At 41.5% G+C, this 16561-nt stretch overlaps 1 protein-coding gene across 8 annotated transcripts in view; it reads left to right on the top strand.

Moving 5' to 3' along the window:
- Positions 1 to 16561, top strand: part of LOC135112940 (uncharacterized) — a 262579-nt gene that overhangs the window by 26855 nt on the left and 219163 nt on the right. For all 8 annotated transcript variants that reach the window (XR_010274625.1, XR_010274626.1, XR_010274627.1 and 5 more), the window contains one exon: positions 3676 to 3763. Coding sequence is in view for 5 of the 8 variants with exons in the window: in XM_064027894.1 (XP_063883964.1) it covers positions 3676 to 3763 (88 nt within the window). In the remaining 3 variants the exon portion in view is untranslated. The remainder of the gene's footprint in view (positions 1 to 3675; positions 3764 to 16561) is intronic.

Here is a 16561-nt window from a genome sequence, read left to right as displayed (position 1 = left end):
TCCTTCTCCTTCCCCCTCCTTCCCTATCTCCCCCCTCCCTCTCTCTCCCTCCGCGTCCCCCTCAGCTCATGCAAAACGCAGATAATATCGAAATCGTACAGGCAGTATCGTATTATCGGTTTCCACACATGCTTTGAATAGGTTTGGATACTGTGCTCTGTGTTAATGAAAGGGTTAATGTTATTCATTGGGGTAACTGATGTAAAGCGTGTTCTTCCGCTCCCTCTGTTTGTCTCTTCATTAAGTTGTTTTTCGCTGGTTTCCTTTTTTCATAAACCCATTTTTTATTGCATCAGTGTTTTATTTATCTATATGTTTATTTGCTTGTGTTTAATTTTACTTGTTTATTAATTAGTTAATTAATTAATTCATTCATTCATTCATTCACTCATTCATTTAGTGTGTGTGTGTGTGTGTGTGTGTGTGTGTGTGTGTGTGTGTGTGTGTGTGTGTGTGTGTGTGTGTGTGTGTGTGTGTTTGTTTGTCTCTCTCTCTCTCTCTCTCTCTCTCTCTCTCTCTCTCTCTCTCTCTCTCTCTCTCTCTCTCTCTCTCTCTCTCTCTCTCTCTCTCTCTCTCTCTCTCTCTCTCTCTTTTACACACACACAAAACAAAGAACAATTGAAGCAACACTGAAAAAAAAGATAAAAAACAAACAACCCAAACGAAATAGGACTTTTGATTCACATTATTTTTTTCCTTTGTATAATTTATTTCCTCATTCCTGCGTTATATCCCTTTTGTGTGCCCATTGTGTTTCTCTCTCGGCCTGATTTGCACCACGTATTATATCCCCTTGTATCTTTATTACTCGCATTTACCCTCAGAGGAAAAGAGTGAGTGTTTCCCTGTGTGTGCGTCTGTGTTGTATTGCATTGTTTTCTCTCCCTGTCTTCCTCCCTCTCGTGGTCTTAGTTTCATCTGGTCTTCTGGCGGGTGTCTCTCCTCACCTCGTCTTTGTTTGCCTGTTTGCCCGAAGACGGAGATGAGATTATTTTTATTTCGTCTTTCTCTTTCTATCTCTTTTTTTTTTTTTTTTGTTCTCCCTCCTCCTCCTGTGTTGTGTTGTCTCGTGCCGTGTTCGCGTCATGTTTTTGTGTCTTTATTCTTTATTTCCCCCGTCCTTGTCGTCCTTGTCTTCGTATTGTTTTCTCCCCACATATACATTCTCTTTTTTTCTCTCTCTCCCTTTCTCCATCCCTCGCTCTGTGCCTTTCTCCCTGTCTCTGTCTTTCCCGTGTTTCTTTTCTTTCCTTTTCCTTCTTCGCTCATCCGTTCTTTTCCGTATTTCATTCCTTCTCCTCTTCCTTTCTCGCTGTGTATTCCTTTTGTTTTCTCTTCGGTACACGCTTCTCTCGCTTCGCTTGTTTGCTCAGCCTTGGATCTGATTGGCCGGAACAGATGCCGTGTCATGTGATTGGTTCTTTGATTGTATTATTTGCGGTCACTCTGAACGTGAAGGAGGAGGAGGAGGGGGGAGGGAGGAAAGGAGGGGTAAGGAAAAATGAAAGGCTGGGCAGGAATAGGAAGAGGTGTGGGGAGCAGATGAAATAAAAAGAGTAGGAAGAGGGAGTGAGGGTGGAGGTATATGAAGTGGGTGAGAGTGAGAGTTGTAGGGCGAATAGGAGTGGTGAATAAGAGGTTTAAGTGGTGGTGGAGAGGTGTGGTGGCAAGGGGAGGAGGTGTTAAGCGGTCTGCGAGAGGGTTTGCACGATAGGGGCGTACTGAGCTGAGGCGATGAAAGGTGAGGCGAGAGAGAGAGTGAGAGTGAGAGAGTGAGAGTTTACTGTCCGAAGTACCGTGAAGGAAGAGGGAAGTGCAGCAAGGGGAAACAACATGCAGTTAGATTACGAGTATCAGGTAAACCCTTTCTCTTCTCTCGCTTCCTTCTTAGCAACTCCAAGGAACTGTTTTCTCTACGAAATTCAGAGGGAGCGCTAAAATCTCCAACTGTACAAGCTTCCTCGGGGGATTTAGTTATGGTCTTGGTTTCGGAAGAGGAAGAGATGGCGTGAATGAAGGAATATGGTGAGGAAGAGACGAGTTGGGGAGATCACTGCAAATGCTCATCTCTATTAGTCGGTTTACGAATAACGGTCGCTTTATCCCTGTAAATTTTGCCGTTAGATATGTTTTTTTTGTTATGGAAGAAGAGGCGGCGTGAATGAATTAATAGGTATGGAAAAGACGAAGTGGGGAATCACTACAAATGCCCATATTTGTTAGTTATTTCACGAATGTCTTCATATCCTAGTACGTTTTGTCGTAATTTTTATCTACAGCTGTGCAAAGTAGTAATACCACCTTTTTTTATGATAGATGGCCACTGACATAGGGCAATAAAAAGGAAGAAAAAATAGGCCCACTGAAAAAAAAAAAAAATCCAGGAAAAATATTCACTGGACTTAGCGACGCTTCTAATAGCGATATGGAGGTGGAGGGGAGGAGTGGAAGTGTCTCAGGAGGGGTTGAGGTGGAGTGGAGAATTATCTTAATAGTGGTTGGTATGGTGGAGCAGAGTGGAACGTGAGAGTTTGGTTGGTATGGTAACGAGTAATGCGAGAGAGATTCAACAATGAGATCACAAAGTTTACCGCGACAAACTAACTCCGATATGCCAATAGCAGATCGAAGAGAGAGAGAGAGAGAGAGAGAGAGAGAGAGAGAGAGAGAGAGAGAGAGAGAGAGAGAGAGAGAGAGAGAGAGAGAGAGAGAGAGAGAAATGATGATGACGGTATTGGTGATGGTGATGTGGATAAAGGGAACAAGGCCTGTCATTGTATCTACTTTAAGACAAGAGAGATGGATGATCGTGTGTGTGTGTTTCAGAGAGAGAGAGAGAGAGAGAGAGAAACTTATTTTATTCTTAAGAGGACCTTGTTTCATCTTCCCCTGAGTCGCCGCCCTGTCCCCCCACCCCACCTCTATCACCTATCCTCCCCAAACCTCGTCTCGCTTCTCCCCTATTCCTAACCTTTCCCCAGAGACCTAGAACACTTGGTCCACCTGCTGCCACTACCTTGTCTTACCTGGTGCCATCAATATTCTAATAAGTCGCAGCTTCCATTTCTCCCACGTGGATCTGGTAACATTTGTCTGGGGCGCGAGTATCGTGGACCACGTTAATTCCTCTCCTCTGGGACTCAGGGTGTTCGTTTATTGGGTGTTCGTTTATTGATCTCCTTATCTGTGTTCTTCCTCCTCCTTCTTCGCCTTCTGCTTCCATCTCTTTGTGTTTCAAGGAGTTGTTTCTTCAGTGGTGGATATGTTGTGTTTTTTTTTTTTTTTGTTGCTTCGTTTTTTGTTGCTCTGTTATTTTTAGTTATTCTTCTTCATCATGTCATATTTTTTTTGTACTTCACTAGTTTATATGCCGTTTATCATGTGAATCTATATATATATATATATATATATATATATATATATATATATATATATATATATATATATATATATATATATATATATATCTCACTCTATGTGTTTCTTCATACTTTTATTTTAGTGTCATCATGCAAATCCTCCTCATCCTAATTTTGTTCATTGGCCTCCTCCTCCTCCTCCTCCTCCTCCTCCTCCTCCTCCTCCTCCTCCTCCTCCTCCTCCTCCTCCTCCTCCTCCTCCTCCTCCTCCTCCTCCTCCTCCTCCTCTTCCTCTTCCTCTTCATTGTTTGAACAGCCTCACCCCACACAGCGGTAGTCACTGAAAGCTCTTCTCTTCCTCGGGTGTGCTGGAGTGCCCAAGGAACACACCTGTTATGTCACCTGTGAGTGTTCTTGTTCCCCTTGCATATGTTTTTTATGAATTCATGTACTTTTGAATTGTTTAATTTATTATTTATTTATTTTTTATGCTTGCTTTTTCGCATATTCAGACCAGCTTTCTTGATTCCACACAAAAATAAAAGTGAAGTTTTGTAAAAATTCGTGTGTAGACTGTATTTTGATTTTGAGGACAGACTATTTGGTGTCAGTCTTCACCATAATATGTTGGAAAGAAACAGTTGTTGGTCTGTTTGTTTATTTTGTTGGTGCATCGCTGCTACTTAGGATATTGGATTGTTTTTTTTTTTTTTTTTTTCATTTGTTGGGGGATTGGGTCTTCATTGTCTTTCTCTTCTGAAATTCTCCAATTCCTCAATTTTCTTCTTCTTCTTCTTCTTCTTCTTCTTCTTCTTCTTCTTCTTCTTCTTCTTCTTCTTCTTCTTCTTCTTCTTCTTCTTCTTCTTCTTCTTCTTCTTCTTCTTCTTCTTCTTCTTCTTCTTCTTCTTCTTCTTCTTCTTCTTCTTCTTCTTCTTCTTCTTCTTCTTCTTCTTCTTCTTCTTCTTCTTCTTCTTCTTCTTCTTCTTCTTCTTCTTCTTCTTCTTCTTCTTCTTCTTCTTCTTCTTCTTCTTCTTCTTCTTCTTCTTCTTCTTCTTCTTCTTCTTCTTCTTCTTCTTCTTCTTCTTCTTCTTCTTCTTCTTCTTCTTCTTCTTCTTCTTCTTCTTCTTCTTCTTCTTCTTCTTCTTCTTCTTCTTCTTCTTCTTCTTCTTCTTCTTCTTCTTCTTCTTCTTCTTGACTTCAATTGTATTATTATTTTAACTATTACTACTGTCATATTCACCCTCACCATTATTGCTATTATTTTTCTTGTTATTACCCTCTCTCCTTGTACCTCGCGTCCTTCTTGCTGGTAATAAGCATGGGAACGTTAGCGAACACTACACCCGGTAAGCACTTCTTGTAAAAAAAAAAAACACACATAAGTATATTGTTATTATTACCATCGCCACATAATTGTCTCACTGTCGCCATATAAATCGTGAATGAAGAAGTGATATGCCTCGCTGCGTAGGAGAACTTGGAGGCAGCAGTAGAAGGAAAGGAGTAAGTGATAGAACGAAGGAGTAGTGGTTGAGTGGAATTGGTAAGTAGATCGATGGAGTGGAGGAGATAAGGAGTGGGAATGGACTAAATGGAAAAGGTGAACAGTGTTATATTTGGAATGGTGGAGGATAGTGGATATAGAGGGAGTGGAGAATATAAGAGATCAGAAAAAGGGAAGGCGAAGAAGAGAACGAGTCTCTAGAATTATTAAAAGACGAGACCAAGGTATGATTTTCTAAGGTCACGGAGAAGAGAAAGGGAAAGGTCAGGGAGAGAGAGAGAGAGAGAGAGAGAGAGAGAGAGAGAGAGAGAGAGAGAGAGAGAGAGAGAGAGAGAGAGAGAGAGAAATATGACAAACACTTTTTCCCTCCTTGATTTTATTTCCCTTTTCTCATTTAATCCTTCCATTTTATTTTTTTACTCCTGGTCTCCTTTATTTCATTTTTATCATCTTTACTCCCCTCTCACCCGTCCCTCCCTCTCACCCCCATTAACCCCCAGTACTCCACTCTCCTCATCCTTGCAATCACCTTCCCTACTCCCGCCTTCCTCCGTTCCCTTGTATCCTGCCTGTCCTTCCTTCCTTCTTCCTTTTAAATCACCAATAACCTTTCCTGGATGTCCTCTCAGCCCTCCCTTACCACCTCTTGATTCCCCTTGACCCTCACCTCTTCCCCTCTTACATGCCTCCTCTCCCGCCTCCTCTTCCTCTTCCCAGTCCTCTTCACGTATCTTACCGATAGTGACATCAATGACTTCTCTTCCTCTCCACTTACTTCTTCCCCAGGCTCTTCACTTCTTCCTGCTCCTCTTTCCTCTCTCCTCTTACCTTGCTTGCCTTGCTTGCCTTTGGTTTTCTTACTTAATGATGTCTTACCGTATCTTGTTTTGCTTCACCTTCCTTTTCCTTTGTTTTTCTTTTCTCTAACGTTTTCTTTTCCTTTTCATCTTCTCATGCCTTTCTTTTCCTTACTTTGCGCTTATTTCCTTTGTTTGTTTGTTTTTCTTTTTTCTTTTCTTTACCTTATCTTACCTTACACTTGCTTCTACTTTTTTAACCCTCCTTCCTTTCCTTAACCCCCTCCTTTCTTTCATTCTCTTCATTTCCAGTCCTTTTAATTTCTATTCTCTTCCTCATTTTTTCTTAATATTTTAACCTTTTTATTTCCATTTTTTGTAGCTCTTCACAGGACGCATCATTATCACTCTCATGACTGATGTCCCTTTTCATTGTGTTCTTTCCCTCTCCTGTTTTTTCCTTAATTTTCTCTTCAGTGACCTCTTTTCCTTATCTTCCTTGGTTCTTTTCCTTCCAATCCTTAATACGTACCTCCTTGACTCTCTCTCTCTCTCTCTCTCTCTCTCTCTCTCTCTCTCTCTCTCTCTCTCTCTCTCTCTCTCTCTCTCTCTCTCTCTCTCTCTCTCTCTCTCCCTGACCTTTTCTCTCCCTTTCCTCCGTGACCAGAAAAGAATTCCTCCTCCTGGCTTGCCTTGGAGGAGAAATTCTGGCAACTTCTTACACCACGTAAGACTTTGTACGTTCCAGTTGGACTCCTGGATTTTTGTACGGGAAGTCAGTGGTGTGTGTGTGTGTGGGGGGGGGGGTGCGTGTGTGCGCGCGCGCGCGTGCGTGCGTGTGCGTGCGTGCGCGCTCGAGCTAAATGATACGATGTGAAGGTCTTCCATCTCTCTCTCTCTCTCTCTCTCTCTCTCTCTCTCTCTCTCTCTCTCTCTCTCTCTCTCTCTCTCTCTCTCTCTCTCTCTCTCTCTCTCTCTCTCTCTCTCTCTCTCTCTCTAATGAGTAATTCGAGCTTTCGTATTAGTCTCCGTTTTTCTTCCTTCCCATTCTCCTCTCTATTTTTCCCTCCCTTCCTTTCTCTCCTTCCCTTCCTTCCTTCCTTCCTTCCTTCCTTCCTTCCTTCCTTCCTTCCTTCCTTCCTTCCTTCCTTCCTTCCTTCCTTCCTTCCTTCCTTCCTTCATTCATTCATTCATCAAATTTTTTATCCAACCATACAATTATCTTTTATTTCCTTTAATGTAGTTTTCCTCTTATATTATTTCTTTCCTTAGCTCCTCCTCCTCCTCCTCCTCCTCCTCCTCCTCCTCCTCCTCCTCCTCCTCCTCCTCCTCCTCCTCCTCCTCCTCCTCCTCCTCCTCGTCTTCCTCCTCATAAGTTGAAATTCGGTTTGGGAGTTTCTGCATTTCAATCTGTGAGGTAAATTTGAGTTTTCCTGCTAGGTGTTGTGTGGAGAAGTAAGAGAGGGTAAGGTGGAGAGAGGGAGAGACGGAAGGGGAGTGAGAAGGGAGGGTGAAAGGAGCGGTGAGAGGGAAGGAGAGAAGGGGAGAGGGAAAGGTTAGGAAGGGGATTTTATGGATAGGGTTGAGTTGGCGCTTTGGGCTCAAAAGCTGTGAGAGAGAGAGAGAGAGAGAGAGAGAGAGAGAGAGAGAGAGAGAGAGAGAGAGAGAGAGAGAGAGAGAGAGAGAGAGAGAGAGAGAGAGAGCACTTTTAATCAAATCTTTTTAACACATGAATATATTTTCTACTATTTCTATTTCATTTCTTTTGTTTTACGTTGACATAGTTTTATTTTTTTTATTTCTTTGTTTTTTTTTTTCCTTATTTTATTTCCGTGTCTTTTCTTGTCACGTGTTTTTAGAAATTGCTTGATTTTGTTATTCTCCTCCTAATATTTTTTTTACCCAGTTTTCATATCAGCGTTTTTCAATATTTATTCCCTTTTTGTACTTTCCCATCTTTATTTTTTTCCTACACAATTCTCTTTTATTTCTGGCCGTCTCCTCCCCTCCCCTCCTTTCTCTCGCTTTCTCCCTTAATCGCCTTTCTTTCCATCCTCACAGGCGTGCTCCTCTCTCCTCTACACGCCTCCCGCCCCACGCTCCCTTTCTTTTATTCCTTTCTTTCATCCATCTCCCCCATCACAACGTATTGATCACAGCTATTGAAGAGGATCTGAAGAATATATGCTAAAAAGTCACCCTTTTCCATTCTGTACCTATTGGTTTTCTGCCTCCTCCTCCTCCTCCTCCTCCTCCTCCTCCTCCTCCTCCTCCTCCTCCTCCTCCTCCTCCTCCTCCTCCTCCTCCTCCTCCTCCTCCTCTATATCCCCTCCGGTATTCTTGTTTTTTTTTTGTGTGTGTTTGTGTGTGTGCGTGCGTGTGTGTATTTTTTTTCTCAGGAGCTGCTCTAGTTCTTCCCCATGTCCACACACACCCCTTCACCACTCCTCCTCCTCCTCCTCCTCCTCCTCCTCCTCCTCCTCCTCCTCCTCCATATTCCCTCCGGTATTTTTTTTTCCTTTCCTTTTCTCAGGAGCTGCTCTAGTTTTGGCGTGTCACTTCGTCTTCGCTTACTGTGGTGAACGTCTTTGTTCACCCGTGAGAGGAAAGCACCTTTAATTACCTCCACCCCTTGTTGTTGTAGCGAGGATGTGGTGGTTTGTTCGAATGCTTGCGTGGAAAGAAGGCAGGACGGACAGAAAACTAGATTGAGGGGTGGAGGGAAGTTTTTCTAATGGACGCTGGGGTGGATGGGGAGATGCTAAGGATGAGGGTAAGGTTGGAGAATTTTGTCCTCGTGATGAGTATGGCTGTCCAGTGTTGCGTTACCTTCCAACCTCCCACCTCTTTTAATTTTCCCTACGTATTTCTGGTATAATATTTACCTCTTTATCTCCTCCTTTTACACCGTCCTGCTTTGCTCTGTCTCGTTTGAACGTGTCATAGTCTGTGTAGTTGTGTTAATATCTGTTTATTCCATCTTAATATTGAATACCTTGTTTCCTTTCCAGTAAACTTGTGCTGTCTGTATTCCTCGATTTTCATTTAATTTGATAATGGTCTGTCGTTGCTTGTTTGGTTTCCTGTCCCTTACACAATCTACCTTCCATTATTTCACTTCTCAATCAATTAACTTTCATTCCACTACGGTCTGTGTTGTTTAATTTCCAGTTACCTTACATATCCCACCTTTCATCGTTCTCCTTCCCTCCCATCACAATTCCCACAGTCCACTCTTTGAGCCCTCCAGTCCACTTCTGCACTATTAGCCACGATCTTTACTTAGCCACTGCAATAACTCCACCTGACCTGTGCTCACATCCCCGACCTCCACCCCTGTAATCCTTCCCCATGTCCACACACTCCCCTCACTCCTCCTCCTCCTCCTCCTCCTCCTCCTCCTCCTCCTCCTCCTCCTCCTCCTCCTCCTCCTCCTCCTCGCCCACGCTTTGCCATGCAGCATTTTATATTTACTGAAGGGAGATTCAAACTTTCTATGGCCTTCAATCTTCCTCCTCCTCCTCCTCCTGTTTCATTAATTTCCAGGCATCATCTGTTCTGGACTGAGCGAAACGAGGTCTTAAAAAAAAAAAATTATATATATATATTATTGTGTGTGTGTGTGTGTGTGTGTGTGTGTGTGTGTGTGTGTTTTATCTTTTTTTTTCCTCCCCATCATGCGCTATTTTGCAACGGAGCTTCATCTGCCTTCATTGCTTCACGGACTCCGCCTGGATATTCTTGCAACGGGGCGATGGGGAGGGTGGGGGCGAATATAAGTGGGGAGGAAGAGGAGGAAGTTGAAGATGTGTGTGTGTGTGTGTGTGGGTCGTGGGGAGGAGAGGATGGAGGAAGGAGGGAGCTTTTGCAGTAATGATGAAAGTTTCCGAACAGCCATTAGTGAAGTTTCAGGGTCGTTAGTAAAGTTGTTATTACGATCATATTATCGGCGTAGCTAAATATTACAGAGAGCGGAGTGGAGTGTAGAGTGTGCCAAGCCTGGGGATGGGTCGGTGGGTGGCGCTAGGAAGGAAGTACCCGTCAGTAACCCACAGCCTCGCCCACCAGACCCTTGCACGGCTTTGTGTATCATTAGGAGAGAATGAACTACTGAACAACTTGTATCATAAATTAAGATCTGAGTTATAACTTTACAACAGATGGGGGAAAAAAGGGTCTATGTATACACACGCAAGCCACGTCAGAGAGGTATAAAAGAGGAATAATTCAGTCTAGGTATTTATGCATTAAAACTTTAGCAATAAAACTTCTGCTTAGCGTCCTTATGAACCCTGAGAATGTCAATATTTCAACGTTGCTGTATTCTTTCATTTCGATTTGTATTTTCCACATATTCTCTTCGTTTCATTGCTTATTTTTCTTATCATTATTTTTTTATACAGAAACAATTTTATTCGCTGGTATTATCATTCAGATTAGACACGTAACTTTTTTACAGCTATTTTTAGTGTTATGTTTATCGTTATAGGCAATTTTTGTAACGTTTATGGATACTAAACGTTGAGGGAAGTTTATGATGGGTAGATATTAAGAAACGTTTAGGTTGACTCCTTTTACGACGTTTAGTGCCATTGATCTCTTTGGAAATTCTCGTATTTTGCGCTGTGGAAGAAAGGAAGTGTTTATGAGAGTCTCCCGCGAAGTCAACCTGCTTCGTACACCAAACAAAGTACATAGTAATAAGTAATGGCAGGTCAGCTCTCAGTGTGGTGGTGATTCATAGCAAGTGGTGTTTTGCAGCTGTTGGGTCTTTTGTTGAGAATGTGAAAGAAAGTGTTTAGGTAAAAATAGATGCACAAGCTCTCTCTCTCTCTCTCTCTCTCTCTCTCTCTCTCTCTCTCTCTCTCTCTCTCTCTCTCTCTCTCTCTCTCTCTCTCTCTCTCTCTCTCTCTCTCTCTCTCTCTCTCTCTCTCTCTCTCTCTCTCTCTCTCTCTCTCTCTCTCTCTCTCTCTCACACACACACACACACACACACACACACACACACACACACACACACACACACACACACACACACACACACACACACACACACACACACACACACACACACACACACACACACACACACACACACACACACACTAAACAACAACAACGACCAAACAAAAAAGAACACTAAGCACATGTAACACAAACACAAACACACAGTAACAAAAATAAACGAAACATACGAAGCTTACATAAATTAAGCGCACATAAAAAATGGAAACAGCGTAACATACATACATAGGTAAAACCCACGCCGGACTTCACGTGGCATTTTCCTCAGGTACGAATTTAGGCCCGCCACTGCAGACTACACTCAAAAGAGGCATCACACTTGCGCATAGACGAGGAGTCACAGTTGCGCGGTTGGTGGTTCTGGTGCTGCCGCTGGAAATGTGTCGTAAAAACAGTGTCGTGCAAATAGTGGACGGCACGAAAGCCCGAATGTTTTCCTTCGTTCACCGCCGCGGAAGGTGCCATGAATTCCTGACAGTCCCTCCAGCTGAAATCACGGCTCGATTTTCAAAGCGCCGACGCCTTTACCTAGAGCAGTGAGAGTCGGGGCGTTAGGGAGGCTCTGGCAAGCTGGGTAAAGAGACTGCTGCTGATTTTGTTCTTATTATTGGCGCGTTTAATTCTGCTAATCACTTGTTTTCTTTTTCTATATTCATTCATCTGCGCACATTGTATTAAGTTAAACTCGTATTTCATATCCAAATTTCAACACAATTATATTACTTAGTTAATATACAGTAGTTAATCTGTCCTTTTTTTCATTTTTCTTTTTTTTTTCTTTTCTTACCCACGCATTTGTGGTAAACTGAACTCATATTAGGGAAAATTTCAACACGTGCCTTATTCGTGTGCTATTCGCCATAAACCTCACTTCGTGCCTCTATTTTCTTTGTACGGCGCTTCAGTAAACAAGTGAAAAAAAATCCGTTTGTATTTCTGCTTTTTCCTCATCAGCCACAAGCCCAGTGTATTCACGTTTTCTTTATCCACACAGGTAAACAGACTTGAAAACACCAGCTTTTGTCAGTTTTATTTTTCTACATTCGAGTTTCCTCCCACTTTTTTTTTTTTACTTTAAGAAAATTAATAGTTTTTTCTTTACCAGCACCTTAACATGTCACTGAACTCTTATCCAACTTAATTACGACTGCAATGGCTTAGGATTAAAATATGGTGCAAGTTAACAGCATACAGACACCACTGGCAGCAGTAGGAGTGACCCGAGAAGGTAGAAGGTTTAAATGTCCGTAGTTTTGTTTACTGTCGCCGAGGGTTAGTCAGTAAAGTAACACATCATAGCGTCATAACCAGCCAGGAGATTAATACTGCAGTCTGGTGGAACAAAATGCTTATGGGAAAGAAAAATAGTGTTGCTTTTACTCTTCCTCTGCTGCTAGTCTAATCCATTAATATTCGGAGGTCAGTGCTAGTATGTGTGGCTTATGAAAATGTTTGCTAATACATAACTTCATACATAACTAAACATATACCTGATATACAAATTAATACACAAAGAAAAACATAACTTAATACACAGTACATAACTAGATACATAACTTGATACAAAATTAAATACACATACCTCAACATAACTTAATATATGTCTAACTCAGCTATATTCTCGTAAGTTAGTGTGAATACATGTAGCTTGAAATAAAAGTTGCTTAATAAAAAAAAACAACCACCACCACAGTGAATAAACCGATACACAGATGAAAGAGCGGCCTTGTGTGTAACCTTCGCATTAACTTGCTGACGAAAAACTTAGCAGGGAGAGAGAGAGAGAGAGAGAGAGAGAGAGAGAGAGAGAGAGAGAGAGAGAGAGAGAGAGAGAGAGAGAGAGAGAGAGAGCTTGGCAAGTAGATTACCACGTCAGGTTTTGTGGTAAGAATGAGGTCACCACCACCACCACCACCACCACCGCCGCCACCACCACCACCACCACCACCACCATCGCCGCCGCCGCCGCCGCCGCCGCCGCCGCTGCCGCCTCTCTTACCACACTCCCGCCACTTCCTGCTGCCTCTCACCTTGTCTTCCTTCTTTATGTTCCTACCTGCCTGATCTCAATTCTTACTGTTTTTTTCTTTTCTCTCTTTTTTTCCCTTTAGTTTGTGTATTTTATCTAAATTATCTTTTCGTTTTACTTATTTTTTTTTGCTTTATCTTTCTTACTTATCTTTCCACTATCTTTGCCTTTTTCTTTGCTCAAGTATATTTCATCTTTCCTGATTACCTTTTTCGCTGTCCATCTGCCTTTACTACGTTTGTTTCTCTCTCTCTCTCTCTCTCTCTCTCTCTCTCTCTCTCTCTCTCTCTCTCTCTCTCTCTCTCTCTCTCTCTCTCTCTCTCTCTCTCTCTCTCTCTCTCTCTCTCTCTCTCTCTCTCTCTCCCTCCCGTTATTTTTTACCTCTAATCTTTCTTTTGGTCTATGCTTGTGTGTCTTCTTTACTTCCTCTTTCTTTGCTTGTTTTATGTGTATTTTCTTCTTTAATTCACCTTTCTCTCCCTGTGTCTTTCTAGTGTCTTTCTTCTTTAACTTGTCCTTCTTTGCGTCTTTTTTGCTCCCTTTCTTCACTCTCTTTTTATCCTTTTTTTTTCTGCCTGTGTGAGTGTGAGAGTGAATGAGCGTGTGGATGTGTGGGGATTAGACTCTCGTTCTTTCCTCTTTTAAGGCTAAAGGCTAAGATATAAGGGACTGTAAGTATGTATGGCTGCACGTATATTTATGTATTTATGTGTGTGTATGTATGTATGTATGAATAGACGCCTTGTTCCAGCTTCACGTCTTTAAAGGGATCATCAACATATTATTATACACAGATAAATAATTCCCTTCATTGTTTCCATTATTATTACCCTCATTACCATTATTCTCTTGGCGTGGCTGCGGTGTGTTGTTATGTTGTTATCATTATTATTATTGTTATTTTTATTGCTATTGACGGAGCGTGCGGGCGGTTCGCGTGTTTTATTCATTTCACGGAGAAACGGAGGAAAGGGCACCGTTGTCACACAGGACGCTTGGCTGATGTGCGACACTAAACTAGTGACAATTGTTTTGAATTTCAGCCAAAGAGAATCAATTTTGGATTTAAGCCTCTCTCTCTCTCTCTCTCTCTCTCTCTCTCTCTCTCTCTCTCTCTCTCTCTCTCTCTCTCTCTCTCTCTCTCTCTCTCTCTCTCTCTCTCTCTCTCTCTCTCTCTCTCTCTCTCTCTCTCTCTCTCTCTCTCTATATATATATATATATATATACACACACACACACACACACACACACAGAGAATGAGAGAGAGAGAGAGAGAGAGAGAGAGAGAGAGAGAGAGAGAGAGAGAGAGAGAGAGAGAGAGAGAGAGAGAGATTTAATTACCCGTTCACATTTTTATTAAAAGCTTGAAAGAAGGTTAAGTGGATTATGGTTTTATTATAATTAACAAATAATTTTAGTATTTTTTATTTTTTTGCATAAAATATTGCACGCTCTGTACTTTACTGTGCTGTACTGATGTTACTTAAATGTCAACAACAACAACAACAACAACAACAACAACACGTGTAACAGCAAGAACAACAGCAAGTACAAGAGCAACTACAACAACAACAACAACAATAACTATAACAATAAATATAGCAGCAAGAACGACAGCAACTACAAGAGCAACAACAACGACAGCAACTACAAGAGCAACAATAACTAACAACAACAACAACAACAACAACATTGACAACTTCTGCTACTGCTTCTACTACTACTACTACAATGTAATCACCATTACTGTTAGCGTTAATCCGCGTAATGATAGTACTTGTAATAATAATAATAATAATAATGATAATAATAATAGTACTAACAGTAACAACAATAATGACAGCAGTAGTAATCATAAGTTAACATAAGAGATGGCATTGTTACGCAGGTGGAGGCCCTGCGGGTGGTGTGGTGAGTGTGGGAGGAAGGGAGGAATATTGAAGGCACCATTACTGGCAGATGATGGTCGGCGTGGCGGCATCAGCAACACACTGACGCCTCACATTTGCACCAAGGTTACCGCGTCCGTGGCCTTATTGGCTTAATGTCTTGTTTATCACGACACGAATTAGGAATTGAAAAAACTTAATTAGGAACTTTACTGTGCTGTACTGATGCTACTTAAATGTCACCAGCACCACCACTACCAACAACAACAACAGGAATAAAATCTTAATACAAAGGCATTTATTTGTTTATTTCTTTCTATTATTTTATTATTTGGTCCAGATACCATATTTCAGTATTATTTTACACGTACTGTTCGCTTGTTAATCTTTTATGCTTTTTTATTTGTTTTATTTTCTCCGCTTCTTATAATTTTTAAGAATTAAAACATTTTTCACCGTAACATTTTCACCTGTTCAAGATATATTGTATTTATTTATTTTTTTACATCTGTCGATTTTTTTTTCTTTTCCGCGTTATTCTTTGCCGATTCTCCTCGTCCTCAGAGGAGAAATGTATATTTTAGCTAGACAAAATTCCACTCCAAGTAATTTATTTATTTTTTTTTTAATTATACACCTGTCGTATATTTATTAATTTTCTCAACGCATATTCTTGTGTCGTTTCTAGTCATGTAAAAACTACGAACATATTCTTGACCTGCACAAAATTTCAAGCAGTATAATTTTTCAGTTAATTATCATACACCTGTCTTCCATTCTTACATTTTCCCACACTTCATTCTTTAATTTAATTTCTTCATTTTCTTCATTTCCCCCAAACATAATTCCTTCGTCTTCCCATACTTCATTGCTTCATTTTCCCCACACTATTTTTTTTCTTCATTTCCTGACACTGCTTCCGTCACTTTCCCCTGGTCTTCACCATCTACCTGTACTCGCTAGCATCGTTCACAAATATTTCTGCATCCTTCTTGTTTTCTCTCCATTCTCCCCACCTGACGCCGCCGCATCAACACACCCTCCCATCACATATTTCCCGAGCAACACGCCTCTCCTCCTTGATACTCTCACAGGTGCCTTCCATCCAAGGTGTTGTCTCCCGTGTGTGAATTGCAGAAGGGAAGCACAAGGAAATCAGTTCTTTTGTAATTGGAAAGTTCATGGACATTTGTGGGAAACCTCCGTGTTCGTTACTCCACTTAAAGGTGTATTCTCGAAACAAAAGTACGGTGAGGTGAACGAGGATAAAATACTGTTGTTTCTACTACTACTACTACTACTACTACTACTACTACTACTACTACTACTACTACTACTACTACTACTACTACTACTACTACTACTACTACTACTACTACTACTACTACTACTACTACTACTACTACTACTACTACTACTACTACTACTACTACTACTACTTCTGGCTGTTACTTATAACGTATGGATGCTAGATTTCAGTGTAGCAAGAACATAGCAGGTGTAAGCAGTAGTGTCTTGACGAACTTACTAAAATAAAAGTAATTCTTCTCGATCTATAGTCACTTTTCCCACCCATGATCATACCCTCAATTTACCTCACGCAATACCTCACATGTTCCGTTCTTCCTCCAGTTCTCCATTCTCTTCTCTCCCCAACAGCATCACTCATATATATTTTCTCCTCCATCGTTGGTGTAGTGTGCAATCTTTCCACATGCCCGTAACGCCTCAAGACGCGCCCCATCACATGCGTCCTCAACACCACCCCTTTCTTGCCTCATCCGTGCCGTGCCTCACACACCCTCCATCCTATATACATATGAACTCACCACCCGCTTTGATCGCACACATCGGGAGACTCTTTAACAAGCAGAGGGACGCATTGCCACTGCCACTATTTAAGTAATCTGAATTATTTATGTACTTGTATATCCTACACATGTATTGTAGCCTCTCTA

The sequence above is a fragment of the Scylla paramamosain genome, chromosome 24 (assembly GCF_035594125.1).
Source record: "Scylla paramamosain isolate STU-SP2022 chromosome 24, ASM3559412v1, whole genome shotgun sequence".
Classification (NCBI taxonomy): Eukaryota; Metazoa; Arthropoda; class Malacostraca; order Decapoda; family Portunidae; genus Scylla; species Scylla paramamosain.
The sequence above is the reverse complement of the archived record's forward strand: the minus strand, read 5'-3'. Positions and strand labels throughout refer to the sequence as shown.